The sequence below is a fragment of the Oryctolagus cuniculus genome, chromosome 10 (genome assembly GCF_051225735.1).
Source record: "Oryctolagus cuniculus isolate XC-2025 breed Fujian yellow rabbit chromosome 10, ASM5122573v1, whole genome shotgun sequence".
Lineage (NCBI taxonomy): Eukaryota > Metazoa > Chordata > Mammalia > Lagomorpha > Leporidae > Oryctolagus > Oryctolagus cuniculus.
This window is the reverse complement of record NC_142876.1, coordinates 42,456,207-42,482,490: the sequence shown is the minus strand read 5'-3', so window position 1 is coordinate 42,482,490 and position 26,284 is coordinate 42,456,207. Positions and strand designations below refer to the sequence as shown.

Sequence of the window (26,284 nt, the reverse complement as noted above, 5' to 3'; positions counted from 1 at the left end):
CCATTCCAAAGGGTAACACTATCTACCTTAACCAGATCTTAACGCAGATTTAAAAAGATAATGTGCATTTTAGGCAAAGTGCCTCTCCTCATTTCCATGGCCTGCAGCTACCACTAACAGGATTGGAAATTTAAAGCAAATCTGATGATGGTCTTGCCAAGCTCACATTTCTATTAAGAACCAACTAAGGGAGAGGAGCCTTTGCTCCTTTTCAGCAGTTAGTGCTGAGGTTTCCAAACGTACATATGACCCTCACCCCCACCCCCACCCCCACCACCACTACTGAAAGCAGGGCAGAGTCCCAATTCCAGGGGATATGGGCCCTGTGTTGCACATTCCCATGGTTTTTCCACAACTCAACCCCAGAGGCCACCATGATTTTGTGACTTTGCTCAGTGACTTACAGCCCTAGAGACTGGCTGTCAGTTTCCTGACACTTTCTGGCCCAGGGAATAGAAACTGAACATCAATTCCTTGACTTCTTCCCACAGTCCCTTTCCCACCCCTCACTTATCTTTGTTATATTCCCTGTTCTTGAGTGAATAATTTTAAAGAAAAACTTTAAAACTCAAATTTTATTACAGTAAATCTTGTATTACATTCTACTACTAAGCGGTTAAAGTATAAATGTTAAAACTAGTTACCAAAAATTACTGACTAAAGAATTTTACCAAAAATTTTAGAGTTGGGGGAAAAAAGGAACACTAATAAAGTACTCTAAAATACTAACATTTCTACTGGTAATGGAATTGTAGGTGATTTATACTTTATGCATTATCAACATTTACAGTTAATTCACAATCAGGAGAAAAATGATATGTAAAACATTAATCTGTCACCTATAGGACAAAAGGTGATTGATCTGATTGATCTCACCCAGCAAGAACTATACACCCTTTGGACACAAAGACTTTCCCTCCCCATTTCACTTCCCCATTTACTCACAATAGGTATGATCACCAAGTCTTCAGAAATGATACTTTTTCATAGGTATTAATTGTCGTCAGCAATTGTGGGTTAATTAAAACTGCCAAAATAAAAATTAGGAGAAAAGTAGAGTTTTGAGGAATCTGAGGGGGTAACCCAACCAGTATTTATTTCCCTGAAGTTGCTTAGGGTCTCAAGCCTGGGAAAGTGAGGGGCCATGAATGGGGAATGGTGGGGCCTGGAAGGCATACCTCCTTGTCACTGTTTCTGTAAGCTTCCCATTTCCTGGGCCACAGGACCATGGGACACAAACACTCCAGTCCCCACTGCCCCTCTATCCTCCAACATGTATTTTTTTTTTCTTGGTATACACTTGAACTGTCTTTCTCCATATGAATTCGGAGTATCTCAAGATTTTATAGGTCACTCAGGGTCTGGGATAAGGTACCCAATTCAGTGCTTGTAAGTAGGAAGAGAAGCCAACACAAGTCCTGGCCTCTGAGCCAGCATCTAATAACTGATTCCTGCTGGAGAGGAGTCCGGATGAAGAGATGTCTCCAGATCCTCTCTCACCTCCATGCTGTTGTGTGTGCTATAATCCCTGCCTCTTCTCCCCTGCTCTTTAGCTGGCTAACTTCCACCTTTTAGTTATCAAGTGAGATGTCATCACACCCAGGAAGTCTTTAGTGACTGATAGACCAGATTAGGTACCCCTGCCCTGTACTTCAACAGAATTTATCCTACCCAAAAACCACATATCACACTTTACTGTAATTACCTGTTTAGTGGATATGTATCTCCCATTAGCCCTTAACTTTGGGACAGCAGTTACTGTGTCTGTCAAATGGCTCACACATATCAGGTGCTCAATAAATAGAAAGACCTGAGTTAATCTCAGTAGGTAGGTAGCTCAAGCAAGCACAATGAATCACCACCCCTTGTATTATTAAGTTGCCACATATATTAAGCTGCTGTGAGGCAGAATTCAACATTTCACAACCTGACAATTCAACATTTTAGATGGCTGCATAACTCTATCCAATGTCCGTAGCTGGCAGGGCTCCTATTACAGAGAGCTCTCTCGGGATCTCTGCCCCAATCCTGGACTTACTATGAAGGTGCTCGATGGAAGTTAGGTTTGGGTTGGGAATTGGGTAGAGGGGACAGTGATAAGAGTTCTTATCCAGAAACAGGTTGAACATTTCTAGGAAATACCTACAATTCTTTTATGCAAGACCTGGGTAGACATTTTCCTCCATTTGAGGCCAGTGTTACAGTACAGCAGGTTAAGCTGCCACTTGTGACACTAACATCCCACATCAGAGCACCAGTCCAAGTCCCAGCTGCTCTACTTCCAATCCAGCTCCCTGTTCACACACTTGGAAGGCAGTGGAAGATGGCCCCTGCCGCTCACGGGAGACCAGGATAGAGTTCCAGGCTCCTGGCTTCAGCCTGGCCCAGCCTTTTGGGGAGTAAACCAGTGTAAAAAAGCTCTCGTATTCTCCCTCCCTCTGTCTCTCCCTCTGTCACTCTGCCTTTCAAATAAAGTAAATCTTAAAGTTTTTTCTTCCATTCAACTATCACAATAAGTATCCTTTTGTATGTCTCCTTTTACAGTACTGAACTGGGCTAGAAAGACAAAAATCCTGCTCTCAGGAAAATTTTATCTTCTGTGAAGTCTCACCCTCACCAGAACTCTGCATTTCACAATGCTACAACTCTTACCCACAGACTTACACCCTGGTGTGTGTCCTCTGATGCTGCATAAGGCCTGACCTGTGCCTAAATGTTTTCCTACATTCACTGCATTCATAAGGCTTCTCCCCGGTGTGGATTCTCTGGTGCTGAGTAAGGGCTGAGCTCTGATTGAAGGATTTTCCACATTCATTACATTCATAAGGTTTTTCTCCAGTGTGAATTCGTTGGTGTTCAATAAGGATAGAGCTCCTACCAAAAGCCTTACCACATTCAAAACATTCATAGCCTTTATCTCCAGTGTGAATCTTCTTATGCTGAATAAGGGCTGAGCTCCGGCTGAAAGCTTTTCCACATTCACCACATTCATAAGGTTTCTCTCCAGTGTGAATTCTCCGATGCCTAATGAGCTCCGAGCTGCCCCTGAACGCTCTTCCACATTCACAACATTCATAGGGTTTTTCACCACTATGAATTCTTTGATGTCTAACAAGATCTGAGCTCAAACTGAAGGCTTTGCCACATTCTTTACATGCATAAGGTCTCTCTCCAGTATGAATTCGCTGATGTCTAATCAGCTTTGAGCTCTGGCAAAAGGCTTTCCCACAGTCAAGGCATGCATAGAGCTTTTCCCCAGTGTGAATTCTCTGTCGTATAATATTTGAGCTCAGACTGAGACTTCCTTCACTTTCATTACAATCAAGGATACTCTGTTCCGTGGGGATTTCCTGGTGAAAAGCTGCCAGGCTGAACTGTCTTTCCTGGGAGGAGCATGGATTCATCTTGTTCCTTGCAGCATCTCCTTGATTGTCGGAGCTGTCCAAAGCTGCTGCCATGATCTGTCCTGAAGGAGGTGCCCCGGGAAGTCGTCCTAAGGATGTCACAGCCGTTGATGCTACACACTCGACAGTTTCTTGCTGTGCTCTCAACACTTTGGCAGCCACCATCTCATCATCTAAAAATGTGAATAGGAATGCAAGTGCCATTTACTCAGATTAGAAGAAAGGAAATTCTTAAAGCAGAAAAAGAAAATAAACCAAATGAAATAGGAACTTACCTATTAATAGAAATATTCTTAAATTAATTTCCCATCATAGAGGAACTCAGAGAAGTAGGAGGTGACACCCCACCCCACCCACCCCAGGAGTCAAATAAACAAAGAATGAGAATCATTACTGGGGAGGAGGAATGGTGATCAAGAAGGACATTAGATAGGGAATGGTGATAAATAGGAGTATCTGGGAGAAAACAGGAAGCTAGAGAAGATGTACTTTAAGGTAATGAGGGAAAGGAATGAGGTAACACACTGATCAGAGTAAAGATGTCTACCAGTCTTGAATGAGTGGTGCTCCTAGCAAAGTACAAGACCAGATGATTAGCAAGTTGCTTTAGGGGGTAGTACTGGACAGAGGCAGGAGGACAGAAACTAGAAAGAATTAAGGTAACTGCAAATTCTGGCAGGTTCCAAATGGATCAAATAACCATATGCAATTAAGATATCCCCACAGAGCATGAGAAGAGTATAGTGGGTACCTGACTCACTCGGGTCAGGCAGGAGTCTTTCATGCTTTTGGTCAAAGAAGGTGCATGGAAACAACTGGCAGATGTGACTCCCCAGAGCCAGACCTCCTGCTCTCACACAATGTCCCTCTCGTTTCTAGATTCCTAGTAACTCCTAAAAGGAGCCTACTGAGATGGCTGATGAAAGGTCAATTAATTGAGAGGGGAGCATCTAAAAAACTATTAGGTTACCCTCAACCCCCCCACAAAATTCTCTACATTTATATGGATTTTAGAGATCAGGAAACTGAGGCTCAGAGCAGCTATGTAAAGCCATAGAATTGATCATTGATGGAGACAGGATTCAAAGACACTTAATATCAAAGCTTGATGTCTTTTCCCTATGTTAGTTGCAATTAAATTTAGAAAATAACTTTTTAATAATTTTAATTTGGTTTTGCAGGGGGTTGGGGGGCTGGCACTGTGGTACAGCAAGTTAAAGCCCCGGCCTGCAGTGCCAGCAGCCAGCATGGACGCTGGTTCAAGTTCCAGCTGCTCCACTTCTGATCCAGCTCCCAGCTAATGCACCTGGGATATAGCAGAGGATAGCCCAAGTCCTTGGGCCCCTGCACCTACATGAGAGACCCGGAAGAAGCTCCTGGCTCCTAGCTTCAGATGGGCTCAGCTCCAACAGTTGTGGCCATCTGGGGAGTGAACTAGTGGTTGGAACACTCTGTGTCTCTGCCTCTCTGTAACTGTTTTTTAATTTAAAAAATTAATCTTTAAAAAAATTCTGGCTTTGGAAAGGCCATGTTTTTATATATAAATAAATACTTCCTCCTGGTATTTCAAACACAGGGAAAATTGTCATAGTGAATATCTAATGAAAGCAGAGAGCTGTCTGGCTTCCCATTGCCCCATTCCTTACCAGAAATGATAGATGGACACCATCACCTCTTAGATTAGGGCTGAACAGTAAAGTTCATGCTGTCCTTGGATTTAGACAGAAATTTAAATAATGTAACACTCTGCTTGTTCAAAAGAAAACATTTGTGAAAAAGTATACTAGCATATGATAGAGGCAGAAAAATAAGTACTAAATTGGTTAAAGTCAGAGATGTGACAAACTAAGGAAAATTTTTCTCAAAATACGACATAGAGCCAACATGACAAAGGGTCTAAAGTGGTGATATAATTGTGTAGGGGAAAAAGTTAAATGATGAGACCAGAGGAAAATTTTAACTTTAGATGTATAGATAGGAAAAATAACAAGATTTAAAAATTTATTTTATTTTATTTTATTTTATTTTATTCTATTTGGGAGACAGAGAGAGAGATAGAGACAGAGAGACTCCCATCCCAATTCACTCCTCAAATGCCAGCAATGGCCAGGACTGTGGCCAAAACCTGGAGCTAGGAACTCAATCTAGATCTCTCACATGAAAGGCAGGAACCCAACTATTTAAGTCATCTCTGCTGCCTCCCAGGATCTGCATTAGTAGGAAGCTGGAGCCAGGAGCCAGAGGTGGGTATCACATCCAGGTACTCCAATATGGGACACAGCACCTTAACCAACATCTTTACCATGAGGCCAAATATGTATTCCAATTTTTTTAACTATATATTTATTGTTATACTAAAAAAAATATGAGTCATTCCTAAGAAGGAAAATAAGATTAAAAGTACAAAAAAAAATCATTGGAGTATTCAGCGATATTGGTTAGAGAAAACCCAAAGAACATAATCCAATTAATATCTTACCAAAACAGAAACTAATTCACTATCAAGCCCAAAATCTGGACGACAGAGGGTATAGATTATAAGAGGCTCTTTGGAGAAGTAGCTATTAATTTCTTTTAGAAGACCTCTGTAACACACCCTCTGCTATTCCTACCTATTCAGTGACCTATTTGATCTAAAATTATTTTAACCAGGGATGTGTCCTTTAATTACATGTTACCAAATACATTTTTAGCCTTAAGGCTATATAGTAGATGCCCCACTGCTTACCTAGTTTTACTTTACAAATATTGAGCCTCTTTCCTTCAATTGCTAACGTGTGCCAGCTGCTCCTATGGTCTGCTTGTTCATGTCCTTCCAAAAGTCATATATTGAAACCCTAACTCCCAAGGTGATGGTACCAAGAGGTGATTAGGTCATGAGGGCACAGCTCTCGTGAACAAGATTAGTGCCCTAATGAAACAGGCCAAAGGCACTTGTTCGGCCTTTCCACCATGTAAAGACACAGTGAAAAGATACCATGTTTAAAAAAAAAAATAGCAGGCCCTCATCAAATACCTAGTCTGCCAGTACCCTGATCTGGGATTTTCTAGTCTCTAGAACGGCAAGAAATAAATTTCTGTTGTTTATAAGTTACCCAGTTTATGGCATTTTGTTATAGCAGCCTGAACTTGTAACAACCCACAGCTGCCCCCTTCCCTGGAGAACTGTCCTGGCTGATGGAAGTCACCTGGCCCAGGAAGTTGCTTTGGCCTTCACTGCCCCACTCCTGACTCAAGGGACAACTCTGCAGTGCAGCTGTGCTCTGAGAGCACATCACTGCTTGCTCTTTTCTCCTAACCCTACACTCCCTCCATTACAGTCTCTTCCTGAACAGCACACCCACAGTCACTGCAACCAAAGCTCTATCTTGGGTTCTTGTAGCAAAACACACATTAGTGAAGAAACTACAGGAAAATCATGACCCAAGGTTGTAAAAGTAGTATGGTGATTCTCAGATCATATCAAGGTGGATCACGGCAGTGGTTTAAACCCTATGATCCAGGTGAAGGACGTGAAATGATTCACATTAATTCTTCAGGTGGGAGTGACTGAGACCCTCAGGACTAAAAAGACACCAGCATAAGGAGACTTATTGAGAACCCAGTCAAGGCCACTCAACACCATACACTCGGGGTTGGCACTGTGGCACAGTAGGCTAAGCCTCTACCTGCAGCACTGGCATCCCATATGGGCACTGGTTCAAGCACTGGCTGCTCCTCTTCTGATTCAGCTCCCTGATTATAGCCTGGGAAAGCAGTGGAAAGATGGCCCAAGTGCTCTGGCCCCTGCACCTGCATGGAAGACCCAGAAGAAGCTCCTGGCTCCTGGCTTCAAATCAGCCCAGCTCCGGCCGTTGAGACCATTTGGAGAGTGAACTAGACCTTTCTCACTGTCTCTCCCATCTGTAACTCTACTTCTCAAATAAATAAATTAATAAATTGAAAAAAACATTTTTTTAATTAATTAAAAAAAAAAAAAAACACTCAGGGCCAGTGTTGTGGCACAGCAGGTTAAACTGCTGCCTGTGATAACAGCATCCCATATGAACACCAGTTCCAGTCCTGGCTTCTCCACTTCCAATCCAGCTCCTTGCTAATGTGCCTGGGAAATCAGTGGAAGATGGCCTAAGAACTTGGGCCCCTGCCATCCACATGGGAGACCTGGATGAAGTTCTAGGCTCCTGGCTTCTGCTTGGCCCAGACCCAACTGTCATGGACATTTGGGGAGTAATCAGGGAGTGGAAGATCTCTGTGTCTTCCTTCTCTCTCTCTCTCTCTGTAACTCTGCTTTTCAAATAAATAAATAATTTTTTTAAAAAAATACCTTAAGCTTATGGGCCACATAAATTGAGGATGAAAGCTAAGGCCAAGGAAAGATGGAATCATTGTTACTAATAAGGTGACTGAATCAATAGTAAAATGCCATTGTGAAGTAATAAAAAGATAAAACAGATGACAAATAAAAATTGGGAAGTGAGTTTGCCTTATATTTAAAATTAGTCAGATCTTGGCCGGCGCCGCGGCTCACTAGGCTAATCCTCCGCCTAGCGGCGCCGGCACCCCGGGTTCTAGTCCCGGTTGGGGCGCCGGATTCTGTCCCGGTTGCCCCTCTTCCAGGCCAGCCCTCTGCTGTGGCCAGGGAGTGCAGTGGAGGATGGCCCAGGTGCTTGGGCCCTGCACCCCATGGGAGACCAGGAAAAGCACCTGGCTCCTGGCTCCTGCCATCAGATCAGCGCGGTGCGCCGGCCACAGCACGCTGGCCGCGGCGGCCATTGGAGGGTGAACCAACGGCAAAGGAAGACCTTTCTCTCTGTCTCTCTCTCTCACTGTCCACTCTGCCTGTCAAAAAATAAAAAAAAATAAATAAAAATAATAAAAATAAAAAAAAATTAGTCAGATCTTCATTGTTTAATTTTTTTTTGTATCTCTGAACTTCAAATGAACATGGAGGGATTAAAATATGTCCAAGGAAATATGATAAGAGAAATGGAATATAGCCAGAAATAGAGGCAGAAAGAGGCTTAGTTAAAATAAGGTCAAAGGCGGCGCCATGGCTCAACAGGCTAATCCTCCACCTAGTGGTGCCGGCACACCTGGTTCTAGTCCCGGTAGGGACACCGGATTCTTTCCTGGTTGCCCCTCTTCCAGGCCAGCTCTCTGCTGTGGCCCAGGAAGGCAGTGGAGGATGGCCCAAGTACTTGGGCCCTGCACCCCATGGGAGACCAGGAGAAGCACCTGGCTCCTGCCTTCAGATCAGCGCGGTGCGCCGGCCACAGCACGCCAGCGGTGGCGGCCATTGGAGGGTGAACCAACGGCAAAAGGAAGACCTTTCTCTCTGTCTCTCTCACTGTCCACTCTGCCTGTCAAAAAAAATAAAATAAAATAAAAAAATAAGGTCAAAGGATAATTTAGGGGCAGCATTGTGCCACATTAAGCTGCCACTCATGACACCAACATCCCATATCAGAGTGCTGGTCCAAGTCCTATTTACTCTGTACTTCCAGTATGGCTCCCTTCTAGTGTTGTTTATAACTCCTGGGACGGGAGTGGACGATCTCTCTCTCTCCTTGGTAACAAATAGCCACCTTCTTATTGTGTCCATATGGCCATCCCTTGGTCTGTGTTGTTTGTGCACTAATCTCTCATAAGAACATTTATCATACAGCAATAAGACCTATCCTAACAAGTTCATTTTAACCTGTTTAAAGGTCATATATCAAAAAAAAAAAAAGAAAGAAAGAAAGAAAGAAAGAAAGAAAGAAAGAAAGAAAGAAAGAAAGAAAGAAAGAAAGAAAGAAAGAAAGAAAAGAAATTTCTAAGGTACTTGGAGTTAGGGCTTCAACATATGAATTTGCTGGGGGCACAACTCAATCCATAACAAGTAGTGACGAGAAAAAGCCCAAGAAGCATTTAAGAAATTACAGTAGAAGGGCAAACAAATATTTACCACAGCAATTAAAATGACACTTGGGATATCCACATTCCTTATCAGAGTGCCTGGGTTCAAGTCCTGGCTCCCCCTCTGGGTCCAGCTTCCTGCTAATGCACACCCTGGAAGGCAATAGGTGATGGGTCATGTATTTGGATCCCTGTCACCCATTTGGGAGCCCTGGATTGAGTTCTAGGTTCCTGGCTTTGCCTGGTCTAGCCCTGGCTGTTGTGGTCATTTGGAGAGCAAACCAGCAGATGGAAGATCTCTCTCTATATATAACTCTGTCCTTCAAATAAATAAATAAATCATTAAAAAATTACAGTAGCATCTCTGTCCCTTGAGGTCTTAAAAATATAGTCCTTTATCCTAAGTGATTTAGAAATTTACCTACTTCAAGGTAAATTTGAGATGATTTTATGAAATGCATTTTTTAATGTAGCTCACACTTGGTACAGAAGCTATTTAAGAGGTTAAGTTTGGGGTATGACACATGTGGGAAGACTGTCAGAGTTTCCCAAGAGACCTCAGGAGATGAATGGTATGGATTTCTTTGGAAAATCACCAGGGTTCAAGGTCTGGCCCTTGCATTTGTATCTTCATACACCTAATTCTATCATCATACAATGAATAGATTTAATTCTTGAGGTATGTTCTCATTAACCAAGCTCATGAAACTGAGCAATAAAACCAGACTGAGAACTAATGAGTAATGTAACCATTACACAGATCAGACTGAACTAACACATTTTATTATTATAGCTAAGCTTCATGAGAAGTTAATAGGCTTACTTGGTGAAGATACAATCAGAGGGGTAGTTAGATGAAACAAAGTTTTAATGAGGGCAAGTTAATAAGCCTGATGCATCTGCTGCCTATGGGGATGATTTTTTTTTTTTTTTTTGACAGGCAGAGTGGACAGTGAGAGAGAGAGACAGAGAGAAAGGTCTTCCTTTCATTGGTTCACCCCCCAAATGGCCGCTACAACCAGCGCATTGCGCCTATCTAAAGCCAGGAGCCAAGTGCTTCCTCCTGGTCTCCCATGTGGGTGCAGGGCCCAAGCACTGGTCTAGAAGAGGAGCAACTGGGACAGACCCGGTGTCCTGACCAGGACTAGAACCCGGAGTGCCGGCGCTGCAGGCAGAGGATTAGCCTAGTGAGCCACGGCGCCAGCCTAATTTATTTATTCTTTATTTGAAAGTCAGTGTTACAGAGAGAGAGGAAAGACAGATCTTCCATCTACTGGTTCACTCCCCAAATGGCCACAATGGCCAGGGCTAGGCCAAGCTGAAGCCAGGAGCTTCTTCCAGCTCTCCCACGTGGGTGCAAGGGCCCAAGAACTTGGGCCATCTTCTGCTGCTTTCCCAGGCACATTAGCAGGGAGCTGGATCAGAAATGGGGCAGCTAGGGATATGAATCGGTGCCCATATGTGATGCTGGCACTGCAGAAGGTGGCTTAACCCACTGTAACAGCGCCAGCCCTACAGAGATGATTTTGACAAGAATATAATCAAAGTCCTTTCAGTTCTAATCCTTGACATCTGAGACATCTATCAATTTATTTCCTCCCTACCGTAGGTGATACTGGAATACCTCTCTCTTGTCAACTGGCATAGTGCGAGTTTTATCAGAAGAGGCTGGAGGGGCTCTGGAGGAAGAAAGCCCCGGCACACTCTTTCTGGATCTCCAATCAGTGGGCCATGCCTGTGCCCTCTCCAACAAGATCTAGACGTCAGCCCTGGCCAGGGAGAGGAAGATGTGCAGATCTTGTGTTCCTTCCTTGGGTGTTTGCCCTCCCCTCTAGAGACTCCCTGTAACTGTAAAATATTGGTTTGGCTTTTTGATATATCATTCAGTGGTAAATTCTGTATCATAGTTCATAATTGTTAACATTAAACTTTCCCTGTTCAAGTTAGTTCTTTGGCTGTTAGTACTGATGTAATAGTCTCCTCCATCTTAGGGGCTGCTATGCCTAATGGGAATCAAAACATTAAGAAGGAGAATACTGGCCTTTGAAAATTATGGATATTAGCAAAGAATTCTAAATATCTTAATTCTTAACCCAAAGTTAGAAATGACATTGGAATTTCAAATTCTAGGTAGAACAAGAGGAAGAATATCCTAGGCAAGGAGACCTTTCCACAGCGCTTGGCCACATGGCACAGACACAGCGCTCAGCTCCACCCTCAAGCCCAGCTAGCTGGCCTCCTCACCTTTCAGTCGGAAAGCCTGAGGCTCCTGAGGCTCCCTCCTGCCCTGGTGGTCCGAGGCCTGCCGCGGGCTACTCAGAGACTTCACTGCTCCCACGGCTGTCATCTCCTTCCAGATTTCCTGGCCACAAGCTGTGTCCTAAGAGTAATCAAGTACCAGCTATGATTCTGAGGATACACAAGAGGAAAACCCCTAGAGTAACACGGTAGGACAGGAGCAATCAAAAATTCATTAAATGACTAGAGAGAAAACAGCAGGATTAAAAGCCCTAGTTGAATTCAGTGAGTGAATAAAATGGTAACACCAAAGGCAGAACGTGCACAATACTCCGTGAGCCAAGTCAATGATACTCACAACATCGACAAACACACCGACTTCTCACCTGCTGCCTTGGCTCGTCAAGTTCTTTCTCCAGCTCCTCCAGCACAGTCACGGCCTCCTCTCCACTGGCTGGCTGATGCGCTCGCACCCAGGCCTGCAGCTCCTCAGGCAGGATGGCCAGGAACTGCTCCAGCACCAGCAGCTCCAGGATCTGCTCCTTGGAGTGCACCTCCGGCCTCAGCCACTGACAGCACAGCTCCCGGAGCCTGCTCAGAGCCTCCCGGGGCCCTGCGGAGTCAGAGTAACCAAACCGCCTGAACCGCTGACGGAAGGTCTCCTGGCTCCAGGCATTTTCCTGAACGTCAAAGTCTTGCTCCCAAACATACTTCTCTTCTTCAACCTTCACAACCCTAAGTCCTTCTTGTTCTTTGGGAGCATGGCAGGCCACCTGTGTGGCCTCTCCCGACATTCTGGGCAGAGACCGTCTGGAAAGGTTGCCCAGATGAGGCAGGCAGGAGATGGAGGTTGGTGTCTCGAGGATTCCTTCACAATTCCAACTCTTCAGAGTGCCTCAGGTGCACAGTGCTCAGGTTACAGATTTTGGAGGACCAGCTGTCGAGAAGCACAGCAGTATAAAGAAAAGCGACCACATGCACATTTACAGATGATTCAGGGCATTTTCAAGATGTGAAATAGGAAATAAGTTAGTATAGTCAAAACTAGTTTGACCTTTAGTAATAACATTAGAAACATGAGGGATAATAAATAATGCTCACAGATCATGGAAAGCAGGAAAAACACTGTAGTATATTATGACGTCTCAGAATAACAATTACCACCTTATTGAGTACTAGCTCGGTTCTTAAATATTAGAGAATTTTCCTAACAGCTCCGTAAAGGACAATCATAATTATGCTCACCTGCCACATGAGGCGACTGTAAAACAAGGCACACAGCCAGGCAGCAACCGAAGTACGTGACTCTCTGTCATGCCACACGCCTCCCCGGAGAAGGAAATCCACACTTACTAAATCCCTCCTAGGTGCCAGGCACTCAACAAATACTATTTTACTGGGTCTTGACAATAACACTACAAAGTAAGTATTATCATCGCATTTTACAAATGAGGAAACCAAGCTTCTTGAGAGTCAGGCAATTTGTCCACGGCCCCATACTAGAAACTAGCACAGTCAAGGCATGAATCCAGGGTTGCCTAGCTTTGAAGCACTTGCCCTTTTCATTATAGACTGGGTTAATCCAATCTTGGTTGGTACCACAGATTAGCAATGGTAGTGAAAGGAGTCACAGAGAATGGCCAGGGCAAACGCATAAACAAGGGAAAATTCTTGACTTTAAGTCTCAAGATTCTGGAACAGCACAAGGCAAAGATAATTCCTTCATGCTTTGTTCCAGCAAATGTTTGAGTATACACTATTTCCTAGGCAGTGTACTTTACAGGAGTCTCAGGATGGAAGGGCTGTCCCCAAGGATGCTTAGTCTACTATGGGAAAGCAACAGGTAAATTGTCACAGTATAAATCCACAGGTACAGGTAAGGAAGCACAGGGAAAGACGACTGACCAAGATCAGGGAGAGAGGGACAGAAGAGCCAGGGAGAGCTGCCCGGGGAAAACATCTCAGCAGAGCCTGACATGAGTGAGCTAGGGGAAGAGGTAGAGGAAGTTCATCTGGGCAAAGAGAACAGTGAGTGAGATGTGGCCCACTGAACAAACAAGGTGGTTTATAAACGGGAAGCCGAACCAGTGATTGCCACCTCTGGATATGGCTCAGAATGAGCCATGGAGCATGGACTCATGATAGTTAAGAGTCAGGATGACTGTAAGCGTCTAGCCTCAACTGCCTCTGATGTGCAGCCAGGAAGAACTCTGCCAGAGCACAGAATAAACGAAGAAGGAGCACCTAGAGAGGAACTAGCCAAGCTACCACGGGTTTCCAGGTGGGGCTACAGTTTGCATTTCATCCCTATGACCACAGAGATGCCTGGAGGCTGTGTGTATCCACCCAGACAGTGGTGTAGAGAAGGGATAGGACAACGAGGGCCTGAGCGATAGGAGCCAAAAGAGACAAAGATCAGCAATTTGACAGCACTTAGGGACATACTCAATTAGCCTGACAAGACAAGAGTCCAGAACGCAGGTTTCAGGCTGGCCTTAGTGACTAGAGGATGCTGGGGCTATGAAATGAACTATTCATTAAGAAGTTATAACAGTGATCTACAAAGCACATTTCCTAAACTGTGCTTTGCCAAAATTAACAGCTGCTTCACACACACCTGAACACAGAGAAACTGGGGGATGTTTTTAGGGTTTTTTTGTTTGTTTGTTTGTTTGTTTGACAGGAAGAGTGCACAGTGAGAGAGAGAGACAGAGAGAAAGAGAGAGAAAGGTCTTCCTTTTCCGTTGGTTCACCCCTCAATGGCTGCTGCGGCCGGCGCGCTGCAGCCGGCGCACCACGCTGATCCAAAGCCAGGAGTCAGGTGCCTCTCCTGGTCTCCCATGCGGGTGCAGGGCCCAACCTCCACTGCACCCCTGGGCCACAGCAGAGAGCTGGACAGAAAGAGGAGCAACCGGAACAGAACCCGGTGCCCCGACCAGGACTAGAACCCGGTGTGCCGGCGCCGCAGGCGGAGGATTAACCTATGGAGCCGCGGCACCGGCCTTAGATTAGTTTTATAGTATAAGAAAAATATTGGAGCCGGCATTGTGGCATAGTGGGTAAAGCTGCTGCCTGCAGTGCTGGCATCCCCTGTGAGTCTGAGTCCTGGCTGCTTCACTTCCAATTAAGCTCCAGCCTGGGAAAGCAGCAGAGGATGGCCACGTCCCTGGGCCCCTGCACCCACATGGGAGGCCCAGAGGAAGCTCCTGGCTCCTGGTTTCAGACTGACCCAGCTCCAGCCGTCAGGAGGAATGAACCGGCATCCCGTATCAGAGTGCTCCATTTAAGTCCTGGCTCTCTTCTGATTCCAGCTTCCTGCTGATATACACCCTGGGAGGCAGCCAGATGAAGGCTCAAGTATTTAGCCACATGGGAATTATAGATTGAGTTCCTAAACCCTGGCTTCAGCTTGGCCCAGCCATGGCTTTTACGGGCCTTTGAGGAGTGAACCACTGGATGGAAGATCTCTCTCTGTCGTTCTCTCAGCCTTTTGAATATATAGCTAAAAAATTAATAAAATGAAGAAAAGGATGACCTTTTCCACCCATCTGCACAGGGGCTGTTCTTGTAGTAGGGTCTGAAGGATGGAAGTGGTTGCATCTCTCCCTGGAGTGTAACTGAAAACTTGAAGGACAACTTTGAAGAACATCAGGTGTGTTTAGGGTGTTGAAATAGAAATATCATAATAAAGAAATTTTGAGTGGCTCAGTACATTGGCCAGTGTCAGCTTCAAAAACTTTATAATCATACAGAATCATCTCTGCTCCTTCTCCCTCTCCTTCACAGGTGCACCCTCCTGCACATCAGAGTTCTGCCATCTTCTGTTGTCTTCCCAGGCCGGTTCTCAGGAAGCTGCACAGGAAGCAGAGTAGCTGGGACTCCAAATGCACCTCTACTGGCACTCCAGCATGAGATGCCAGCGTCCCAAGCAACAGCTTAACCCACTGAACCACAACCATTGTTCTCTCTGTGCCAAATATCAACTTTAGTGGGATTATTTATCTGGTTAATACCTGTCTTGCCCATGACTAGATCATAAACTACATTGATATTTTTTCTCTCTATTGTATCTTCATTACCCAACCCAAAGCAGGGCACACGGTACACGACATTTATGAAAGAATGTCATTATAGTCAAATAAGAATTTCCAGGAGGCAGTGACTAACGCTGTCAAATGCCTAATAAACACTAAGCATAAGAACGTCCCCAAGTGCTTCTCCTGCTGCAGGAAGATGGTCCAGCACACAGAATGCACCAGCTCTGGAGCTGGGTGACCTAATTTAGAATGCCAGTACATCCTCTTCCAGCCGTGTGACATCAGTCATCGTATGCAACCTTAGAGATCCCATTTCCTCTCCTAAAAACAGTTAATATGGTTTTACAGAACTGGAAGTCACACAAGCATCTGAGTACTGCTCCTTGGTGTACTATATGTTCATTCTGATGCTCTGAGCTCTGGAACCTTAATGACACCAGAAGGCCGGGCCATCCAGAGTAGCCAGTTCCCAGAGAGAGTAAACAACTCCAGGGCGAGTGTACCTCTCCTGTGCAAACCAACCAGCCCAGAGCCCACACCCCGCCTGCCTCCTCCATCAGGCTCCTACAATAAGGGTCACCATTTCCCTGTGCTGCTCACCCCAGGAACAGGAACCAAACAACTAGGGACAACACCTGTATCCCACAGCCAACTGAAATGACTCAAAGTAGACAATCCTAAACCTTCTTACCGCACCTACGCCTTCCCTTGAACACCCCAATAAACGTTCCTGCCCACTTTCTTCTCGCTCCCTCCGCCTCCTGAAGAACTCTGGTACTTCTTCCTATGGCCCAGAATGGCAAGGCACGCTGCCTTCTCTTGGAAGCAGGAACAAACTATTTTCAAGGGTCTGTCTCACCATATCTACCTAACAAGGTATACCACATTTTAAAGCAAGTTGACCCAGAGTAGGCATCCAATGGGTGATATGACACAAATAAAGGACAAATTCCACATCCAAAACATGGGTTATAAAAAGCACTTTGAGGCGGGCACTGTTGCGTGGCAGGTGAAGCCGCTGCCTGCAGTGCCAACATCCCATATGGGTGCTGGTTCAAGTCCCGGCTGTTCCACTTCCAATCCAGCTCTCTGACGTGGCCTGGGAAAGCAGAAGATGCTCCAAGTCCTTGGGCCCCTGCACCCACGTGGGAGACCCAGAAGAAGCTGCTGGCTCCCGGCTTCGGATCGGCCCAGCTCCGGCTGTTGCGGTCATTTGGGGAATGAACCGGCAGATGGAAGATCTCTGACTCTGCCTCTCTTCTCTGTAAATCTGACTTTCAAGTAAATAAATCTTTTTCTAAAAAGGTGGGGAGGCTTTATTGGGGAAATGTGCCTGCCAGGGGTCAGGAAAAGCAAGCAGGGATCCTGATTTTCCTTTCATCCCACAGTAAGGAAGTCTGGACAAAGGCACGCCTGTGTTTCAGGGGCAAGCTCACACTGCCTTCTCATGGTACAAATGTGGGAAAACAACCTTGTCCGTGTGTGTGTGTGTTGAGGGGAGGGGAGGGGGTGTCTGGATTTAGGCATCAGTTGTTTAAGGAGTTGTCTAGGGTACCAGATGCCCAGCACATGGGCAGGGTGAGGAGGTATGAGAGCTGGCGAGGGTACATCCCTCCCCCTGGGAAAAGGCAAGTCGCTGGTTCTAATTATCTTAGTGTAGGCAACCAAGAGGCAATCTCCAAGGCGCTCATGGACAACCCTGCTTGTTACGGCACCAGTTATTATAATGCATCCGAGTGTAATGTGACACAGACAAAGCATCTCGCCCTGACATACGGCTAAGACCAAACTCAAGATCGCGCTATGGCCTCCGGAGAAGTGGTAGGAAAGGGCCCGTGAGAGCTTCTGCCACAGCCGACCCTGTGGCCCCTAACAACGGCAGCGCCCGCAAGTGCTGGAGGAGTCAACAGACCGGCGGGCGGTGGGTCAACCGATAAACAAAGAGGAAGGACCCCGCAGCAGCGGGCGCACTGCGCTGAGGGGCAGGGCCGCCGGTACGGCTGCGCGCTCTGCTCACAGCAGAAGCAAGCAAAGGGGTTCGAGCAAAGACCGTGGGGAAGGCTGAGGCCGACCAGGGGCGGTTTCCGCCCCATTAAACCGCCCCACTCACCCTTCGCTCAGCCAACCGCGGCAGACCTCAGGGAAGGATCACTTCCGCTGGAATACCGGAAGTGGAAGGGTGGTCACAGCGTGCACCTCTAGGAAACTCGGAGGACTGGAACTCTGTGGCGGGTGCATGCCGCGAGTCTCCCCGGGAGGTAGGCGAGATCTTACTGCCCACTTAGTAAGCACGGTTGATGGAAGCCTGAAATGGGGAGAAATTATGTATAGAATTGAAGTCAGGTATATATTACATATAAATGTATATTACAATATTTTTTCCACTTTCAGTCTAGGCTGGTATACATGAGAATTTAAAAGTAGAGTCCAGGTACTGGCGCTGTGGCTCAGTGGGTTAACCCCCTGGCCTGAAGCGCCAGCATCCCATATGGGCACTGGTTCTAGTCCCGGCTGCTCCACTTCTAATTCAACTCTCTGCTGTGGCCTGGGAAAGCAGTAGAAGATGGCCCAAGTCCTTGGGCCCCTGCACCCGTGTGGGACACCCAAAAGAAGCTCCTGGCTTCGGATAGGCGCAGCTCCGACCATTGAGGCCAATTGGGTAGTTAACCATCAGATTAAGACCTCTCTCTCTCTCCCTCCCTCCCTCCCTCTTCTCTCCTCTCTCTATGTAACTCTTTCAAATAAAAAAAAAAAAAAGAGAACTCAATGGTACTAATGCCATCTTATGTGTTAAAATGATATTAAATGTGTAACTGATCATGTAGAGAGGATTAAGTGTCAAAGGGATCCTATAAATAAGACCAACATGGGAAGAAGCAGTCCTCACAGCAGACTCTTGGAATGAGAAACACTCTGAACAGCACTCTGACCTCAGAATCAGCCCTTAAGGCATTCAGATCTGACCAAAAAGCCCATGAGAGCATTTCAGGCATGGAAAGCCAAGATACAGTGGCAAAAGTGTCATACATGAAGGACCTCTGTGAGACCCCAGTGGAAAGATTGGACCATCAAAGAAAGATGTACTTTTTTCTTAAGAGAAGAGAGAACTTCCACTTTGCTTATGGCCCTGTCTAAATACTGACAGAGTTTGTGGACTCAAAAGGCTTCCATTGCCTAGACAGCTCATGTCAAGAGCCTCTGGTGATCACCAACGTCATACATAAGAGTCAATTGTTAAATCAACAACAGGAGTCACTGTGCACTAACTCCTCATGCAGGACCTCTATCCTTAATGAGTTGTACTATGAGAATTAACTGTAAAATTTGTTCTCAAACAGCACTTTATACTTTGTGTGTGGGTGGGTGTAAACTGTTGAAATCTTTACTTAGTATAGAGTTGGTCTTCTGTATATAAGGATAATTAAAAATGAATCTTGGGGCCGGCGCCATGGCTCACTTGGCTAATCCTCCACCTGTGGCACCGGCATCCCATATGGGCACCGGGTTCTAGTCCCGGTTGCTCCTCTTCCAATCCAGCTCTCTGCTGTGGCCCGGGAGGGCAGTGGAGGATAGCCCAGGTGCTTTAGCACCTGTACCCACGTGGGAGACCAGGAGGAAGCACCTGGCTCCTGGCTTCAGATCGGCGCAGCTCGCCGGCCAGAGCAGCCATTTGGGGGGTGAACCAACGGAAGGAAGACCTTTCTCTCTGTCTCTCTCTCTCACTGTCTAATTCTATCTGTCAAATTTAAAAAAAAAATGAATCTTAATGAAAACTGGAATGGGAGAGGGAGTAGGAGGTGGCATGGGAGTGGGGGTAGGAGGGAGGGTGTGGGGTGAAGACCCACTATATTCCTAAAGATGTACCTATGAAATTTGTATTCATTAAATAAATGCTTTCTAAAAAAAAAAAAAAAAAAAGTAGACCCCAGAGTGTCTGACTCTCAGGAGAAGCAGGACTGTATCTCACAGACAGGCTGGCTGCCGGATGTGCAAGCTCCTAGAGGCTTTGGGAGGAATCTTGCCTGCGGAGCACGAACTCCAGATCACTGTGCCACCTGGTGCCAGGCGGTGTGAGGGGGGTTTGCATCTGCTTGTGGAGTTTGCTACTGGAAGTGAGCCTTGCCCAGCAGCTAGAAGGTGGACAGCTGGGCAGCACACCATCTCCTAGGCAGGAGTGGGAGCACCGCGCAGGGAATGTGGGAACAAGCCCAGCATCTGCCTTGGCGGCAGCCCAAGCTGACAGGATCCGGTTGTGGAGAGTTTCAGGCACTGGGCCCACGGTGGGAATGTACTCTGTGGTCCAGGCTGGCCTTACGCTCCTAACAGGGCCATGCTGTGCTTCAGGGCAGTGTCTAACAGAACTGAATCGGGTGGACAGAAGATGATTAGAAAAGCAAATTTAGCAACATTTGGTCTGGAAATATGATTGAAGATGGGAAAAGGATAACACTGCAAGGAGAGGCCTGTGGGAAAGAAACAGGGAATTGTGAAATACCAAAGGTGGGGCTTGGGAGAGGGGGAGTGAGTTAAGAGAGGAAGAGAAGTTAGAAAAAATGAGCCACTCAGAGAAAATGCACCGAAACATAATAAACATAATATTATGTTCAAACATAGTAAAGGCCAGGAGAGAATTTTAGTAGAGGGAACATGTGATGGGCAGATATGGTAGAGAACTGGAGAAAGGTGAGAATTAAGGTGAAGCTGGAATTAGAGGGAGAGGCAGGAAGAGGCAGGAGAAAGATGTTACCCCTGGAATGTTCTCTCTAGTGGTTAAAAAGTATATATGTCAGGGGCCAGCACTGTGGTGCAGCGGGTTAACACCCTGGCCTGAAGCGCCGGCATCCCATATGGGTGCCGGTTCTAGTCCTGGCTGCTCCTCTTCTGATCCAGCTCTCTGCTATGGCCTGGGAAAGCAGTTGAAGATGGCCCAAGTCCTTGGGCCCCTGCACCTGCACCTGCACGGGAGACCCAGAAGAGGCTCCTGGCTCCTGGCTCCTGGCTCCTGGCTCCTGGCTTCGGATCAGCACAGCTCTGGCTGTTGCGGCCATATGGGAGTGAACCAGTGGATGGAAGACCTCTCTCTCTGTTTCTACCTCTCTTTGTAACTCTTTCAAATAAATAAAATATTTTTTTAAAAAGTATATATATGTCAGAGGCAGCTCCAGACACTCAGATCTCATATCAGAGTTCTGAGATGGAATCTCACTCTGCTTCTGATCCAGCTTCCTGCTAATACACCTGAGAGACAGAAGATACCCAAGTAGTTGGGTTCTTGCCATCCATGTGGGAGACCTGGATGGAATTCCTGGCTCCTGTCTTCAGCCTAGCCCAGCCCTGGCTGCTGCATGTATTTGGGGAGTGAAGGTCAATCTTTCTCTGTCCCCTCCTCTCTCTCTATTACTGTGCCTTTCAAATTAATGAATAAATAAGTCTTTTTTAAAAATAAAAAAGTTGATTTTTTTTGAAAAAATGAATAAAATTGATACAGACTTTTAGACTCTAGACAGTGTGACAAGGGAAAAGGGGACAATACCAAGAATGAGAGGGGTGACATCACTGAAGATTCTATACACACAAAAAGGACAAGGGACTATTATAAACAATTTTATGCCAACACTTTTGACTACATATATAAAATTCACTAATTATTTGAATGATCCAACAGCACTAAAACTTACTCTAGAAGAAATATATAACCTGAATAGCCCCTGTCTCATAAAGAAATTGAATTTGAAGTATAAATCCTTCCCACACACACAAAAAAAATCCGGTCCTACATGGCTTCATTAAGAATCCTACCAAGTATTAAAAAAAGAAATAATAACAATTATATACAATAATAACAACAATTATATACAAGCTATTCAAGAAAACTGAAAATGACAGAATATATTTGTCATCTTTCTTTGATGCCAACATTACCCTGATACCAAAACTAGACAAAGACATTACAAGGCCAGCACCACAGCTCACATGGCTAATCCTCTGCCTGCGGCGCCGGCACCCCAGGTTCTAGTCCCAGTCGGGGCACCGGATTCTGCCCCGGTTGCTCCTCTTCCAGTCCAGCTCTCTGCTGTGGCCTGGGAAGGCAGTGGATGATGGCCCAGGTGCTTGGGCCCTGCGACCGCATGGAAGACCAGGAGGAAGCACCTGGCTCCTGGCTTTGGATTGGCACAGCGCGCTAGTCATGGCAGCCATTTGGGGGATGAATCAACGGAAGGAAGACCTTTTTCCCTGTCTCTCTCTCTCACTGTCTAACTCAGCCTGTCAAAAAAAAAAAAAAAAAAAAAGACATTACAGGAAAACTATAGGCCAATATTTTTCATAAACATAAGATATAAAAATTTTAGCAATTTAAATACAACATGTAGAAAGGATAATATATCATAAGTAGGGTTTATTATAAGAATGCAGGTTTGGTTTAATGATCAAAAATCAATGTGTGTAAATTACCATATTAAAAAACTAAAAATGAGAAATCTCAAAAGATGTAGAAAAGGCATTTGACAAAATCATCAGTTTTTTTAAAAAGATTTATTTATTTATTTATTTTAAAGGCAGAGTTACAGAGAGGCAGAGGCAGAGAGAGAAGGAGAGGTCTTCCATCCACTGCTTCACTCCCCAAATGGCGACACAGCGGAGCTGAGCCAATCTGAATCCAGGAGCCAGGAGCTTTTTCCGGGTCTCCTACACGGATGCAGGGGCTCAAGGACATGCCCTCCCAGGCCATAGCCTGGACTGGAACTGGCGCCCATATGGGATGCCGGCACTTCAGGCAGCAGCTTTACCCACTACAGCACAGCGCCAGCACCCATCATACACTTTAGATATAAACCCTCAGCAAACTACAAATAGAAAATAACTTCCTCAGATGGCCCAAGTACTTGGGCCCTGCCACCCACATGGAAGACCCGGGTGGAGTTTCAAGCTCCCGTCTTCATCCGGACCTAGGCCTAGATGTTGCAGACATTTGGAGAGTGAACCAGCAGATGGGAGATATCCCTCACTCTCTCTTAATCTCCCTCCCTCTCTGTAACTCTGCTTTTCAAATAAATAAATCTTTCTTTTAAAAAAAGAGCTTCAATATAATAAATGATGTCTACCAAAAACAATACCCAATACCATATTTAATGATGAACGACTGAATGTTCTACCTCAAGATTGAAAAAGACAAGGATTTCTACTAAACATTCTACTGTAGTTCCAACCAATGCCACAAGTTAGGAAAAGGGAAAAAGAGCATACAGATTGTAAAGGAAAAAGTACGGTTGTCTTAATTTACAGTGTGATCACATATGTAGAAAATATGGTAGTATGTACCAGAAAAAGAACTAATAAGTGATTTTAGGAAAGCTGCAGGGTGTAAGATCAACATTCAGAAATTAATTGTATTTTTATATATGAATAACAATCAGAATTAAAATAAGGGGAACAAAACCCACTAACAATAGCATCAAAAATGAAATACTTCAGAATAAACCTGTCAAAAGTGTTGAAAATATGCAAAATACTGCAAAGAACTAAAAAACATTGCTGAGAGGAACTAAGGAAGACCTAAATAAATGTAAAAATACATAATGTTCATGTATCAAAATACTAAGTGCTGCTTGAAGATGTCAGTTCTCCCCAAGTTTATCTATAGATTCACTCTAACATCAATCAAAACCCCAACTGACTTTTTTGTAGAAATTGACAAATGGATCTGAAACTTCATATGGAAATGCATTCTGCCCAGGATAGCCAAAACAAAAGCAACATCAGAGATCTCAGAGTACCTGACTTCAAGCCTTATGACAAAGCTACTCTCATCAAAAGTGTGCTATTCACCTAAGCAGAGACAGCCAGATCAACGAGGAAAGTAGAGAGGCCAGAAATAGACTCACACTCATCTGAATATCTGATTTTTGGCAAAAAGTTAAAGGAAATTCAGAGAATAAACAAATGGTGCTGACCAATCCAATATCCAGTCTACCTGGCCACTTTCTGTTACTATAACAAAATACCTGAGACTGGGTATTTATAGAGAAAAGAGTTTTATTTAGCTCACAGTTTTGAAGGATGAAAGTGCAGATGGCATATGCCTGGCTCCTGCAAGGGCCTCCCTGGCTGCACCAAGTCTTGCCAGATGGGTTTGAGAAGAAATGACTGGTGAGGTGGGAAGTCAGGGTGGGTACTGCCTGTTGCCGTGCACTGGGACCCACCTCTTAGAGGTACCATCACCTCTTAACGCTGCCACACTAAGGACCAAGCTGTCAACATAAGAACCTTTGCAGAACATACCACATCCAAACCACAGTACATACAAACACAAATGAACTTCACCCCAAACCTCAGAGTATGTTCACAAAAATTAACTCAGGATGGATCATAGACTTTACTGTAAAATCTAAGTCTAAATAATTTCCAGAATAAAAAAATAGGAGAAAATCTTGGTGACCTAGGTTAGCCAAAACTTTCTCACACATGACAGCAAAAGCATGTTCTGTTAAACAAACAAAAAACTGATAATACTTCATCAAAATTTAAAGCTTCAGGTCTTCAAAAACACAGTTAAGAGAAAGAAAAGTAAAGCCACAATGTATGTGCTAAGTGTATATCTGATAATAGACTTAGGTTCAGAATGGGCAAAGGATTTGTACAAACATTTCACCAAGGATTCTACAGATGGCATACATGGAAGTGAAAAAAAAAAGTACAATCATTAGTCATTAGGAAAATGTAAATTGAAGCCACAGTGACTTACACAGTGAGCTAGTAAAGGATATAGAGGAACTGAAACTCTCATACGCTGCTAATGGGAATAGAAAAATACCACTAGAAGTCTGGAAAAAAAGCAGTGTGGCAGTTTTGTAAAATGTTAAACACATACCCACCATGAGAGAGGAAAAAAAGCGTATGCCCTTGAAAAACTTCTACATGAATGTTCACAGCAGTTTCATTTTTAACAGTAAAAACCTGGAAAAAAATCCAAATGCCTGTCAACTGGTGAATGGCCAAATTGTGGTAGATACATACAGTGGAATATTATGTGACAGGAAAAAGGAATGAGCTAATGATGCATACAGCAACATAGATAAATCTCAACATAATATTGCTCAGTCAAAGAAGCATGACAAAAAAAGTGCATTTTGTGTTATTCCACTTGAATCAATCTGCAGAAAATGCAAACTAACAGAATGCAGCCCAGTAGTGGCGGGAGGAGGATTACCAAAGGGCAGGAGAAAATGCTCGGGTTAATAGATGTGTTCACTATTTTGATTGTGGTAATGATTTTACAACTACATTCATATGACAAAATTTACCAAACTATAGACTTCAAATATTTGTTTTCATATGACAAAATTTACCAAACTATAGACTTCAAATATTTGTTTCTTTGTTTATCAGCTACACCTCCATGAAGATGTATGTTTGCTTTTTTGAAGTATCTGCACTCCTCATTTGGAAGGGCCTGACCCAAACAAGTTTCCATCTCTTTCCCTTGTAGGTCTATTACGGTCTCGCTCACAGATCTTAAGACCTCACATGCCCCAAGAGGGTCTGGGGCCAGCACTGGCCTCTTTCTCCATGTGAGCCTCAGCCATTCTCATTGCCCAAAAGATAAACACTGGAATGTATTCCTTGCCCTTGAATCCCAATTGGGTCTCACACCCTATTGCTTCATACCGCCCACCCCCCACCCCCACCCCACGCCATGGCCACCTGAAAGACCAGTCCCAGGAATTCCCCTCTGCGTGCCGCCCCCTACCCTGGCCTCCAGCCCCAGCCCTCCAAAGATATAAGAAGGCACAGCCCCTGGGGGTCGGGGCCTTCTGCCATGTGTTCCATCAGCGTGCACGCCGGTAGCTGGTCACCCACCTCTCCGGATTTATTTTCTCTGAATAAATTCGGTCTGGCTGTAAATTCACACACTGCCTCCTCTCTATTCTGCGCCTCTTGCTAACATTCTGCCCATCACTTTAGCCACTCACCATTTTCTCAAGCCCACCTTTTTGTGGGACATCCTAACCCAAGTCACACACCTCCCTGGTCTCAATCCTTCCCCCAACTCCTCCTCATTTCCCAAGGTATTTCCAAGGGTACAGCAACATCTTTCCCTACCCTAAGTCTCTCCCTCCCCTACTTCCAGTCCTTCTCATCCTGAACCCATAGCCACTAGGAGCAGGCTGTAGGGCAAACTTTTTAGAAACAGACCTCCAGCCCTTTCTGAATCACAGAGTGGATGAAAAGCCAGCTTCCAGGCAATTCAAGCCTTATTCCCCGCGCACCACCCATTTGTAGGGCAGCGGTTCTTGCAGTGTGGCTCAGCATCACGAGAGCCTGGGCTTCCAGCCCGGACCCACGGAGTCACAAACTCTGCGAGTGGGCCCCGCGGTCGGTATTTTGACAAGGCCTGCAGGTGATCCTCCGGTGTGCCACTCTGGGGGGCAGAGAGGGGGTTAAAGGACAGGAAGAAAGTTAGAAGCACACCTGCGAATCTTATTAAGACATAGGGGGAGGCGTCTTTTAAAAAGACAAAAAATGAAGAACTCATTATATGGTCCGAAAACCTACCGTGCCGCAGAGCGCTTTCCTGAAAGATTCCCACATTCACCTCAAGAACCGGCTGCGAGCAGGTCCCTCGCTAAGGCTCTGCTGGGAGCAGCTCAGCGGGTGCTAAGGGGTTAATACCCCGCGGCCTCCCCTCCCCCCTCCCTACCCCACACG

The 26,284-nt window shown here is 45.2% G+C and overlaps 1 protein-coding gene across 34 annotated transcripts in view; it reads right to left on the bottom strand.

The window, feature by feature from the left end:
* LOC138842975 (zinc finger and SCAN domain-containing protein 30) overlaps positions 1-26,279 on the bottom strand; it is a 140,390-nt gene extending 114,111 nt beyond the window's left edge. For 8 of the 34 annotated variants that reach the window (XR_016214570.1, XR_011379352.2, XR_016214568.1 and 5 more), the window contains exons 1-6: positions 26,132-26,269; positions 17,688-17,882; positions 11,927-12,477; positions 11,547-11,682; positions 2,891-3,577; positions 946-1,027 (exon numbers count right to left, since the gene is read on the bottom strand). Coding sequence is in view for 19 of the 34 variants with exons in the window: in XM_070050297.2 (XP_069906398.2) it covers positions 957-1,027; positions 2,891-3,577; positions 11,547-11,682; positions 11,927-12,334 (1,302 nt within the window). In the remaining 15 variants the exon portion in view is untranslated. Of the gene's footprint in view, positions 1-560; positions 3,578-9,351; positions 9,456-11,546; positions 11,712-11,926; positions 12,478-12,785; positions 17,660-17,687; positions 17,883-24,450; positions 24,533-26,131 lie in introns of those variants that run through there. The other 26 variants (XR_016214571.1, XM_089305808.1, XR_011379351.2 and 23 more) reach the window with 25 other exon arrangements.
* Positions 26,280-26,284: the final 5 nt, after the last annotated feature.